At 35.7% G+C, this 14,337-nt stretch overlaps 1 protein-coding gene across 1 annotated transcript in view; it reads right to left on the reverse strand.

Annotated features, from left to right (window-relative positions):
* Positions 1 to 397: 397 nt before the first annotated feature.
* The window catches only part of LOC138704263 (uncharacterized), a 103,626-nt gene continuing 89,686 nt past the window's right edge, over positions 398 to 14,337 (reverse strand). Inside the window, exons 10-12 of the mRNA XM_069832135.1 lie at positions 13,808 to 14,086; positions 5,865 to 6,128; positions 398 to 1,296 (exon numbers count right to left, since the gene is read on the reverse strand). Coding sequence (XP_069688236.1) covers positions 1,127 to 1,296; positions 5,865 to 6,128; positions 13,808 to 14,086 — 713 coding nt within the window. The 3' untranslated portion in view covers positions 398 to 1,126. The remainder of the gene's footprint in view (positions 1,297 to 5,864; positions 6,129 to 13,807; positions 14,087 to 14,337) is intronic.

Consider the following 14,337-nt stretch of genomic DNA (forward strand, 5'->3'; position numbering starts at 1 on the left):
AACTGCAGTAAACTGAAACCCCGTCAGCTTCCATGCGTACCATTACACTGATTGCTTTACATGGGCCCTCCCTATCCTTTACCACAGGCTCAATTGACTGCAGTGGCCGAGACGCGAGCCTGCGATCGTAGGCACGATATGCTGGCCGGACATATCTTGTGCGCCCCACCCCTAGACGTGATTGACCGCAGACCCGGGAGTTAAAAATCCCTCAATTCTAAATCAGTACGAATATCCGTACTACCCTCAAGACTTCATTTCAGCCTATTTTTAAAGATAGCAGATGGCAGATGAAATGAGGGAGAAATGGAGCGTTTTGGTAGAATGGAAGAGGTAAACGGGAGTATTCCGAGAAAAATTCTCCACAAGTGTGATTTGCTTTATTGTTAGAAATATAAGACATATAATCTTTTCGCTGTAAGAAAAATCCTAATGTAAACAATAGCACGTGACTGAAGTGAGGCTTCATTGGCCGCTGTTTGGCGCCACAAATGCTCAGTACGTGTTCCCGCCTACTGTTGTACATTCTGTTTCACGTTAAACCTTTCCCGTTACTCGTCAAGTAGGCCTAACCTGACTACTATGCATTCATTTGTTTAGGAAGCATCTACTTTATAATTACTCTAATTAAAACTCACATAACTTATTATATACATTTAAGACTATTTCTTTTTCTCCGCTTTTGAGAGGGTTTCCACTCTTATAATTAATAACCACACATACTCAGGATGCAGAAGCCATACTTCAGTACCATGTGCTAACGTGAACGACAAGCTCAAGGGACGCCAGCTTGTTATAAGAACAGACTACCTCGGTATTACTGTTTGTATTCATCCGCGTTCATAGTACATAACAAAATATAAAAGTAGCTTTTCTTTTACATATCGTTTTACATATGAGTGAAGTTATATGCTTCATTGTATTTAACAACTAGAATTCAATTTTTTATTTTCAAATAATACAAGATGATTGTTTCCAAATACGGACTATATTTTCCTGCGTCGTGTGAGTGTTTTGACTTGACTTGGAGCCAATCACGGGTATGACAGCCACGTGCTTGTGTTTACATTAGGATTTTTCTTACAGCGAAAACAGTATAGTATTGATTTTCTACATAAAATGGACGTTATATTGTGGCTCTTTTGAAGCGAAGCGGCAGCTCTCCCAATGTTGAGAGAAGGAAAGCTTTGCAGTCGAAAACCAAGGACTTGGGTGTGTCCTTGCAGGTCGCCACCTCGTAGCGAGACAGCACGTGGATGAGCCCACATTTCGTCGACATCAATCCGAACCGCATCCCTGGTGACAAAGTCCAATAAAATTATGCCCTTTTTAACTTTTTTTAACTAATGATGTGATTTGCCTATTCGTCATTCACTCTCATATTAAACTTTCATTTTCTCTCCTTTTTTATTGCAAAAAGGTATTGGGTGTCTTATATGCGCATATGTAAACAAGCATTAAGGAATTAAAGTTTTTAAAATTAGATAACAGTAGACCTATAAAAAAAATTACGGAGTATAGGTGGAGTGAGGTGATGCGTTGAGTATGGAGTTAACCGTCATGAGCAAGCAGATGGTGCGTTGCTCCACAAGGTCGTCTGTGATGATGGTTGGCCTCCCACTGCGCTCCTCTTCATGCACATTTTGGCGTCCTGCTGAAGATTGTCTACAGCAGCGACGCATCATCTGCTTGCTCATGACCTGGCACAGCTGACGATCAATTTCAATCGGCGCTATGCCCTGTGCATTCAAAAACTTTATCACTGATCACCAAAGCTCGGAACTTGGGGACTTGTGTCTTTGAACGTGGCTAAGCGACCGGACTTCAATGTCAACAAACTCCCGCTTCCAGCACAGAGGTACTGTAAGGTCTGCTATAAAAGTGGTTCCTGGCTGGAACAACATAATGATAATATTATGGTAGGTTGAAACAAGTAATTTTATAGCATATATATAAATAAACATGCAAAATACATCAAATTTACAGTTCTGCTCTGTACACTTTATTACAGTGTATGACTACATACATTCGAATATTTTTCGAACCCATACCTTCTTCGTCTGTTAGTTAAACATGATTTGAAACAAAAGAAACTTATTTCCACGTCACATGAAGTGACGGGGCAAAATTAATTTTTTTATTTTATTTATTTTAACTAACTACCTACTCAATACAAATTACATTTATAAAACAAAAATGTTTCTAGCCACTACCGTAAGAGCCGGGCTCGTGTACGGTGTGGTCTTAGTGAATAATATAACATAAAATTTACAAGGACACTTTACTAAATACAGTAAGTAACTTAATTCGAACCAATAAATACAACACAAGAGCAAGAATAAAGAAGAAAGAGAAAAAGAGAGAAAAATACATATTTAATATAAATTGACAATTCGACAGAAGCCAGTGATATTCAATAAAAACAAGAATGTAGTAGACAGAAGTAAAAGGTAAAAAAAAATACATTTCTTAATATTATATTATATCGTGGATAATTTTACAAATTTATTTTTTAAAAGCTTCAATTTTAAAAAATTTCAAATTTGGAAAATGGTTTGTAATTGTATTATAAAGTCTTAGGCCGAAATAAAGTATTGAATGTTTTCACTGTCACTGTTTCCTGTTCGATTTTCAGTAGTTGCTAGCTGATCTCGTATCTGAGAAAGATAAATATCCTAAATTTGTCTCGAAAATAGTTTTCAATTTCTGTGTCACTACTACGGAAGGTTCCACTACGACTTGATCCATGGCTATGGACAAATTTTCCACCGATTTAAGGGACTGCAATGTATTTCAATGAATGCCCGTTTCCAATCTCTAGTTTGTGTTTGACACAAGTTACAAAATATAAACTCTCCATTCGAAGAAAATAATGTATCTCCTCAGAATTCCTCCACGAAATTCTGTACCTAAATTTTAAGAAATATTTTCAAACGTATACAATACCCATTCGAATAATACGTATTTTCTTATTTTCAAACAGACCGTTTATCTCTAATTAATTATCTGAATGTCATTGGCTTCGACACGACACAGTTTCCTCGTCCGTCTTCCTGTCATTCGATGTGACCACTTTCTTAGTACACACGACTGTTCCTGAGCACTTGCAGCGTGAGCTTTGTGTACGCTGTACCTGTAACCTTACTCATGCACACGACACACAAGTCCCCAAGTTCCGAGCTTTGCTGATCACACTTCACATGCGGCGGGAGCTGGAATAGGAACGTCCATCTTCAACCAATGCAACGAAGCTACTGAGAGCACTCGGGAAGTTCCGCTAGCGAATGCGCCATGCCAGGACATTACTCTATGCGATACATGGGCACAATTTTCGGTTACGTGAGGCACTCGATTTGAAATAGTTTGTTTACTAGGAGAGGAGACTGCAGATGGGAAATATAAACTGCTGTGACCTGCGTCACCTTATCGTAATCGCTAAGGCGGTCAGTGGCGAATTATTAGGAAAGCGCTTGTTTAACGTGAGAGACTCGAAAACTTTTATTCAATTTGGCAAATTAATTCGGTAGCTTTAATCATAAACCTCTTTACTATTTCTCCATCATTGAATTGATTTAAATCGCAGGCGAGAAATTGCGTAACTAGCCAATAATATTCCATCACGTTGTCTACGTTTATTTTCTTGAATATTCTGGCGTTTATCAAGATTACTTAATATATTTGCACGTTCTCGAACTAAAATAATTTCAGAAAATCATATTTCGTTTTCTACGCACATTTTATATATTTTTTTTATAAATTTCTTTTAGAAATAATACAACATTTAATTCTTCGTACCTTTTAATGCAGCGTGTTTAAGGTATAATGTCGTATTTAGTATACTATGCAAATGTTAAGATCATAAATTGTCTTCGGAATAGTACGAAAAATAACATTTAATTTGTCTTGCCTTCTAATTCAGCATGTTCTTTATGACATAAGGAGTAATGTCGTTGTATATTAAATTTATTAATGCCTAATAGGATTTTCGAGCATAACATACATCGTATGTTCTTCCCTTCTAAACAGCAAAAAAACTCTTCCTCCCATTTCATATGAAATAATCGTTTTCTAATGCGTGCACACTGCTTTGATAATGCCATTATGCCACCACTGATATTGCTTATGAAGGTGATATAAAACCTGTCCACGCCTAGGAGCTGCGTGAGGGAGGAACGGGGACTGTGAAGATGATGTCACTCAAAACGATAAGCTCTTTGAAGGTCAGTGAGGCATTATTTCTCAAGTGAGGCACCATACCATCACGTACACGCAGTTGCTTCGCGCAACATACGGTTTGCTAGCTGTGGGACGAGTGGGAAAGTTATTATATGGACGAGCCTTGTATGTATTATTCATTATTTCGATTAACCGTGTTTATCGACCTCGTCATTGTCCCGAATATTAGAAAATGAATTGTAGGTATACAGAGTGGAAGTCATAAAACTGTCTTCTTCTTCTTCTTCTTCTTCTTCTTCTTCACTTCATGGTATGGGCAATTGCTCGTTCCGGCTTCAAAGGTCGCTCCATCTTTTCATCGGTCGTCCCTGATCTCTTCGTCCTTTTGGTTTATAATTTATTGCTTTCTTGGGAAGTCTGTAGTCGTCCATTCTCTCTACATGTAATTTCCAATCTTGTCTGTAATTGTCTATTTTATCAATAAGTGGGTATACTCCTAGTTCCTGTCTAATATCTTCATTTCTAATTCTATCCAATATCGTGCATCCTTTTACTTTTCGCAAGAATCTCATCTCTGCCGCTTGTATTTTACTAACTTCAGGTTTTCTTGTAACCCAGCTTTCACTTCCATATAAAAGAGTAGGGACTGCCATTACATTGTAGAATTTCATTTTTGTTTCCTTTCTGCTTTTATTATTCAAAGTTCTATTAATTGTGTCACATACTGTCTGGAATGATTGTAATTTGATTTTTATATCATTATCCTTTTTGTAACTCACATCACATCCCAAGTACTTAAAATTTGTCACTTGTTCTACTGCTTTATTATCCAGTTCAATCTTAGATCTTACAGTATTTTTGCCTTGAAATGCCATTACTTTTGTTTTTGTATCTGATATGATAAAGTTATGCTTCTGGCATATTTTATTCAGTTCATATACTGATTTTTGTAATTTTGTTTCAGTATCTTGTATTACAATCATATCATCGGCAAATACCAGAATATTAATTTTTATTCCTCTATCAATTAAAATTCCAGGATCTACTAAAATTTTCCATTGTCGAACAATTTCGTCAGCATAAATATTAAACAGTGTCGGTGATAAACTACACCCTTGTCTTAAGCCTATATTTGTTTGAATTTCTCGAGTTAAATGTTTTCCAGTATTTACCGTAATTCTTGAGGCATTATATAAACTCTTAATCATTCTGATAATGTGCTGTGGGTAGCCTTTAGATTGTAATATTTGAAATAGTTTTGGCCTGTCGACTTTATCAAATGCTTTCACAATATCTATAAAAGCCATGTGTGTTTCTAAATTGAACTCTCGGCGCTTTTCTATTATTTGCTTCACTGTGAATACATTATCAGTGCACGATCTTACCTTTCTAAATCCGCTCTGTTCTTCCAGTATCAAAACGTCAGATAAGATTTGCAGTCTTTTATTTATTATTCTTGTGAGAATTGTATAACCTACATTCATAAGAGTTATTCCTCTATAGTTTTCACATTTATTTCTATCCCCTTTTTTAAAAACTGGAATTATTAATCCAACGTTCAGATTTTAATAGCTCATTCCTTGGCTAAAATACAAGAAAAAATTCTACTGCCAAATGAATACTTTTCTCAGAAAAAATAATTTTCCCCTAAATGTTAACACTGTTTCACTCGATAAGTGCTGTCTTACCAATGCAGATACGAGGACCCTCTCCGAATGGCATGTAGGTGTAACTGGGAAGAGATTTCTTGTTCTCCTCAGTGAAGCGCTCCGGATCGAATCTTTCTGGGTCTGGGTAATACTTGGGGTCGTTGTGAATGCCAAACAGAGGGATGAACACACCCGTTCCTGCAGGGAGTGTCAGGGTCCCTTTACCGGACGCATCTGGCACGCTGTAGTCACGGAGACATGTCCGGTCTAGGAAGGGTAGCACCGGGTACTTCCTCAGCGTTTCTGTGGAGCAAGTAATACATTGGAATCAACATATACTGCAGGTGTTATAGAGAAAGAGACTTAATGACGTTAATAATATCTTGCGCTATCCTAGAATGCACTTAAAGCTTACGTAAAGTAATACAGGTCATTCGTTACCTCGTGAAACTTAACTGCGCGTAAGGGAAAGAAAACAGTGCACTGGGAAGCCTCGCTATGCTTCCACTTGTAGCTATCTAGCTAGCTCCCTCTCCCCCACCAAAAGGTTCTTAAGGTGCATCTATTCTGTTCAATTTTCGCATGCAATCTGGGTAGAATATTGAAAGGATCAAGTTGGAAACGAACGTTCAAGTAAGATCCATGCGGATTTTGTGTCTATATCAGAGGTCTGCATCGAACGTTTTCGCTCGAGCGCCAAGTAGTTCATAGCATAATCCGATAGGTAGCGCACATGCATGATGGGTAAAATTGTCGCGAGCGATAAATCCTCGAACGGTATAAGCCGAGCGTTAGACATTTGTTCTTGTTACAGTGATGAACTGTGTAGTAACTTCATAGATGTTTATCATTTCAAAACTTTGCAGTGTTTAACTAACCTCTCCATAATACAACTACAAAACTTCCTTTGTTTTTGCCACATCTGATAGATGTTATTGGATGTAAATGTAATTATTATAAACGGAGAACACAATCACGATAATGCAAGAACCGTATCAAGTTTTCTAGTAATAATAATAATCTCTAATAATTAGTGTATCAATCTTTGCGTCTGTAACAGTTGTGCAGCATGATTATTCGTTTTATTATATTTTATATGACGTTATCTCTGTACTAATATTGTTATTAATCTACTGCTATATCAATAATATTTTGTAAAACATTTCTACATTGTCGCAGTATATAGGCGGAACACTATGTATGGACCTATCATATTATATATGTGGTAAATCAAATATTGAATAATTATTAATTAGCAAAAATAACTGTATATCGAAGTTTTTCATACTATTTTATTTATAACTTCATGTTACTGTTTTGGTACATTCCATTAAACGTTTGTCATAAACGCAGAAAATAAAGCCTTATTTTTACCGTGTGAGCAAAACATATGTGTATCTCATCTGTCACCTTCCATACAAGATAAGACATGTCGGTGAGATGACCTTGTGCTTCTATTTATTACGAGCGTATCACCACCGATTTTATCTCACTCGAGGGTGTGACATTCGACCGAGTTCAAGCGAGGGATTTAACTCCAATGCAGCACTCTGGTCTATATGGTGCACGTGTTGAAAGTCATCTTCACTACATATATACGAGTATATAAATTAATAAATATTAAATATCAATCGAATATTTATACCTACTTGATTCGCAAAATTGTGGTTGAGCACTTCATAAGCACTCGTATTTGCAGTAATCTTCAATAAAGCTAAACGTACTTGCCGCCATTTTCAGCTTAAGATGTCCAGATTATTCACGGCCGCATAAAACAATCACATGCTCGCTACATGCTAGTATAGAACGAAAGACGCACAAGATACCCATTAGCGATGGACAGCTTTCAATTGCTGCATGCACTCTCATTTTTAGTGGATAAAAGCAAGCACAATTGAATGCGTTTCGTTCACTCTTGTAATGCTTAAAGTTGAAAGAAAAGTTGATCCGTGTAAATGCACCTTTACTGTGAGCTACGGCGCACGCATGCATTTGACTTCACGAGATAACAAATGGCCTATACCATGGGTGGGCAACTCGTGCTCTCAATCTGTGAACAAACTCAGTCAGGTAGAACGACTCTACAGTGAGTGGCGGCTCGTCATGAGCGAATCACAGTTTAATCCGTTCAAATATTTTCCCTTAAGTGACGAATGGGAAAACAAGTACTTTTTTGTTAAGAAGGAAGGTAAAGCAGTGTGTCTTATTATTATTATTATTATTATTATTATTATTATTATTATGTTCTTGTACACTTTCTTAAGCGTCACAAATTTCTTAAGGAGATTGATAGTGATTATCACTATCTCATTTATTACACTAAAATAAGATGGTTTAGCAGGGGTGCCATCTTACACAAGTTTTTCATGCTCAAGGAATAAATAGATATTTTAACGAAAAGCGTTACAGTCATTAAATAAACCATAACTGTAACTTTTAACTGCTTTATAAACAAGAATGCGTTATTGAAAATCAAATTGGATGTATGTTTATCGCTATTAATAGTAACCACAACTCTCGGTTATTTCCTGTATTATAATACATCGTCAACAATACTATTTAATCGCTTTCCAGCATGTACACTATAATATGATTTGATATTAAAAGGTTTATTCCGCAAAGAGTTGGAGTTTATTTTTCAGTTTACTTTATACTTCCTATGAAAGTAAGAAATATTCGTAATAATTATACCACCAACAAAACCATTACTTAAAAATAAATCATAGCCTGTCTTTCACAAATCAATTTTATTTCAACAGTGAATAAGGCTCATTCACAATGAAAATTAAACATAACGAAAGCGTTAACTTAAAAATTGTAAACGTTACGGTAAAATCGAGAACATTCACGATAACATAAACATAACCGCTAAGATACTTGGTAACCATAGAAACATAACAACGACGCCATTTCCTCATATTCTGTCGTATACTTCAGCGCTCTACGATTGTGTTCTGTTTGCAAATCACGTAAGCAAAAGCATGAAAGTTTGGAGTTTGCAAACTTTCACGTTAACGTCTTACCACAGTCTACTATATACAGTCACGAAGCTTGGGGTGATTTTTTGCAAATCTCGCGATAGTTGCTAGCCGCTTGGAGCGCTGTGAATACTAGGAACAATAGACTGTGCCACAGCCATCGTGATCTAATACAGGCCGTAAGGCAGACCATGTAACTCGCTTAACCCGATCACGAAGGGCGGCGTTTCAACCATATAAATTAGTTGGACTGCATAAACAGTAACATATGTTTCTCTAAAATGTAGTGTAATTCCATTAATAAAATTTAAAGCACTGATTATGAGACACTTAAGACATAATTCACTTGCGAGTTAAGATGTAATATTATTTATGGTGTGTAAATTACGTTTTTCGTATGTGTAATACCTGCCTTTATTTCGATTAAATATTGTGAAATTCTTGTACATTCATGATTTATGCACGATTCAATAATTTTCAATTGCACCGCACGGATATTTAGATATGTTGAAATTATAGGTTATGTTTACTGTACACATTACACTAAATAAAGCTTAGCAATGATACGCAATAAAGTTATAATATAATATTTCACTGAGCTCCATACACTGAAATAGAAAACCTGAACAAACATTACGGCCTGGTCTAGATCGAAAAAGCATTGATTGTGCCGTATTTCGCATTTTTGTGAAAAGCTATGTAAACTGTGAAATGTTCGTTATCGGTTGTAAAAAATGTAAATGGCTAAAATACAATAATTTGAATAATAATATGGGGCAAAGAGACGTTTGTAGTTCTATAAATTGTAAGAAAAATAGGTTAGAGTTATCCTTCTTCCGAAAGATCCAGGAAGGTGAGTTTATAAAATATAATATATATTTTATGAAAATAATATATAAACCTTATGTATTTCATATTTCAATAGTTGAAGGAAAGTGTTAATTTTTTCAAAAGAACACGCTATCGAAAGTGCAATACATTTTATGGTCTGCTAGGGAAAGAGTGTGTGATGAGGCGATAGTAGCGATCGTTGTGTGAGCAACTATCTATGGATGCGTATTTCAACTGTCTATGTTTGCATATTTAGTAAGTATTAAGCTTCGTGACTGTATATACTAGACTGTGGTCTTACGGTAATGTTAATGTCAGTGTTTATGTGAATCATTGTGAATGTTCCCATTTCATAACCTGACCGCAAAGAAATGTTTATGTTACTGTTATGTTTAATTTTCATTGTGAATGGGCCTTAAGTTTGAATATGTTTCTTTGCATCGAGTCTGATGTGCTTCATCAGATCGACTTTTATGACATAAATGCTTTCTCAATGAAAAAAGTGCGAAAGAAATCTTTATAATTCAAAAGTAAGATGCATGTATTTTGATTCCAGTAATTTATTGTTTTATAAATTGTAACATTTCATTTAAAACTAATTTAAGCTAAACATGACCTGTATAATAGCTGCTCATAAACTGTTTGTGGGAGTTGGGGGGCGGCAAATTTTAGCACTAGGGCGGCACTATACCTAAATCAGCCCTGGTTTTACGCGTTCTCGATGATATTCTAGGGATTACTGACACTGATCAGTGTTGCCAACAGTTGTTCATATAAACCCGCTAGTTGGCTTTCGAAAACCCGCGATTTTCTAACAAAAATCTCTAGATTTAATACGTATTTATTACTCAATTTTATAATAATAATAAAAAAATAAGTGGTATAGCGCACAAGTTTAACTTTCGCAGAAGCTGGTCAATGAAGCTTTCGTTTCGGCAAAATATAAGACATTCAATTTTATACGCATGCAATTAGTATTGGTAAGAAACATGTAATTTAAAAATCACTCACTCAAATTAGCACCTCCTCTGGATCATCCCCATCTGAACCTTCTAACGCAGGACTATAATAGTGTGACTGTGTGGTTCCCGGTGTAGTAAGTTATTCCTAGCCTGTCCACTTTCATTTTTGTACGTTGTCAAGGTACCTGTTTTCTCCAAAACCTCTGGTGGTACCTGATAATTCTTGCAACACTTGTTCACATGTTCCAGACCTGCCCGTATTGTCAGAATTGTATCAATTAATTCTGTCCCCATCCGTTTTCGTAGACTTCACGACATTCATCATATTAAAAAATATTCTCTTCACTTGAGCATTAGACCAAGAAAACAATAACATCAAGCAATTCTTGAAAAGGATTTATATTAGATGCGTCCCTCTAAATGGCTACTTCGCTCCAGAATTCAATTGTGTTTGTCTTTGTGTTACACTTCACGTAGCCACTCTTTACGAAACCGTTGCTGATCTTGAGGCCCCACATCGCAATTATTTGCGGATAAATAGCACAGAGAAAGGTTCAACGATATTGTACCGGTATATTTATAAAACGAGTAATAGTTAACACTGTCATGGTGCGGTACACGTCTTACACAAATAATATTCCTTAAGCAATTGAATTTAGTCTGTATGTAATTTCTAATCTATACTAATAATAAATCTGTAGCCGAAATTTTTCTGGTAATTTTCGATTTTCCAAAAATAATTGGTCCTAACATATATAATTAACCACCCTGAAACCGAAAATTGCTTTTTTGAATTTTTTTTATGTCTGTCTGTCTGTCTGTATGTTTGTTACCTTTTCACGCGATAATGGCTGAACGGATTTCGATGAAAATTCGAATATAAACTAAGTTCGTTGTAACTTAGATTTTAGGCTATATGGCATTCAAAATACATTATTTAAAAGGGGGTTATGAGGGGGCCTGAATTAAATAAATCGAAATATCTCGCTTATTATTGATTTTTGTGAAAAACGTTACATAACAAAAGTTTCTTTAAAAATAATTTTCGATAGGTTTTATTCCCTGAAAAATTTTGATAGGACTGATATTTAATGAGATAAATGAGTTTTAAAATTAAAATAACTGCCATCTAAGGCCGTGTAATGAAATAAAAAACAAATGACTTCGTCTATAAGGGGCCTTGGACAGCAACAATCGAAAGCTATGAAAGATAGCCTACAGAGAATGTTACTGTGTTTGTATGAAGTAATATCGGAAGCTAAATTAACCGATTTGTATAATTAATTATTATTTCATCATTGGAAAATGTAGTTTCTCTAGATGGACATAATGCTATAATGTTATTACAGTAACTTCTGATATAGTATAATGTAATATAATATAATATAATATAATATAATATAATATAATATAATATAATATAATATAATATAATATAATATAATATGTAATATAATATTATATAATTTAATTTAAGTTATTTGAAGGGTTCAGAACCATAGTGGGCCAAGAGCCATTTACTGAATACGTAGAAAACAAGGGTTAAAATTAAGTTATTACCATAATTCAATGTAAACCTATAACAAGTAAAATAAAATATACACATTAAATCTAAATGATGTCAATCTTCATTAAACTATGTTTGCATGTAATAAAAATTAAGAAACATGTTAAAGGAATTGTCATTGCACCAAATGAGTGTCTCTGGACCAAAATGATCGCATTTTAATTATTTGGATGCAATTTAAATTAAGTAACATATTAAACGATTTATCCTTCTATCAAACACGAATGTTCTCTGGATCAAATGTATTACTTTAATTATGTAATTACTTTATATTTATTTCTAACGGGTGCAGCGGAGCGCACGGGTACGGCTAGTTTACAATATTATTAAAGTCTTTGTTGATCATGTGAAGTACTAGTGCACGGAGACAGTAGATATTCGATGTTTTTAGAATGCCACCAGACTTACATTTTTTTACTGTCCGATTGTTAGAATCGACCGGTATTAAACTTTCAGAAACAACAATAACGCTAATATGAATAAGGTAGGTGTCCCTGATATGGCCATGGTAAGGTTTGAGAATTTTTCTAGCCGCCATTTTGAAAAAAATGTAAACCACTTTTTCTTACTCGTTCTCAGTCTAATGGACTTTCTTAAAACAATTTCCTTTCCCCATAAAAATAGCTTTAATTGTCCAAAAAGTCCCAAACTCCAAAAGTCTACCTAGTGGCCATATCAGGAACATGTGCACATGATATGGCCACCCTTGTTTCATGTTCTGCAAATCGTGATTGTTTTCAGTTTGATAGCGCAGTTGTGTTAAAATTAAATAATTTTGATGTAAAGTGAATAAAAATGACAATTATCTTTTTTATAATTCAAAAGTGCAGCCAAAACAGGTTTTTCCATAAAAAAAATTAAGTTGTTTTTCTTAAAATATAAAATTTTTGCGTAATCCCAGCTTTAAGGCATGTAAATTTGTCAGGTGAAAAATAAAAGTAAAATGAACTTGATATGGCCATGGTGCATTTGATATGGCCATATCAGTAGCAGGTAAGCTCTCACGAAAATCGTTTGATTATGAACAACTCGTAAAAGATACGCCATCAACTACAACACCAATCAACAGAACATTAAAAACTGAATGGAGTACGATGGTTTTCATGAAACAAGTCTTTCAAAAACATGCATAAAACAAAGGAGACTTACCAGAGAAAAATAAGAAGAGGTCACGTGAAAACCGCAAAACAGGCAACTGACGCCATATTGCTCAACCTGACTGGATGGAAAACGATCAAGTGACATACCAGGATGCCCTTTCACTGGATGCTGCTGCAATTTAGCGGATTTTTTGGTTAACTAACTGACAATAGGGGGGTGGCCATATCAGGAACATGGCCATAACAGGAGCACCCACCTTATTTTCTTTTCAGAAACTTCAAAGATTAAAAACTGCTAGTATTCCCGTTAAGCGGGATAATATAATTTTAACCGCGAGACGGTTATCCAAAAAGCTAGATTTAGCGGGAAAACCGCTGAATTGGCAACACTGACACTGATTAAAGAAAAATATCTGTGGACGTGGTCAAACAATGATGGCCGTCATGATGTCTAGATTATGATTTGTGAAAGCGACTTTCGTTTTTTCTTTAAGACCTTTAACATGAAATGTACTCAAAACTTTCTTTGAGAGATGGAACAAACCTGAAACGACCATGTGGAGATACGTCATCTGCTGGATGGCTTCGTACGTGACGCTCCCCTTGTGCTGGTCCAGCACGCTCCTGATCTCTGTCCTCAGCCTGTGCTGCAGGTCCGGCTGCAGGGCTAGCTCGTACAGGGTGTAACTCATCGTAGTGGACGAGGTCTCGAAGCCCGCGACGAGAAATATGAAGGCCTGCGCCACAAAGTCGTCGCCTTCTATTTCTGCATAACAGAATACAGGCCGAGCATGGATGAATATATAATATGATGCGAAACTTACTGAGTTTCCCGTAACACATACTAGAGGCGCTGTTGTAGAAATTGATCTTGCTGCCACCTGTTGGGAGGAGGGGCGTTATTACATCTAGCAGCGCACCAAGTAGCGAAAAGAGTAACTAATTACTCTATGCATTTAGCAGCGCACCTGGTGACGAAAATGTTAAACTGTGCAGAAAGTATTCCCTCCCACCCTCATCGATATTCAAAACTAACCCAATTTAAAATAAAACATTTACATTGTTATTCCTCAC

Source organism: Periplaneta americana, chromosome 8 (genome assembly GCF_040183065.1).
Source record: "Periplaneta americana isolate PAMFEO1 chromosome 8, P.americana_PAMFEO1_priV1, whole genome shotgun sequence".
In the NCBI taxonomy this organism is placed as follows: domain Eukaryota; kingdom Metazoa; phylum Arthropoda; class Insecta; order Blattodea; family Blattidae; genus Periplaneta; species Periplaneta americana.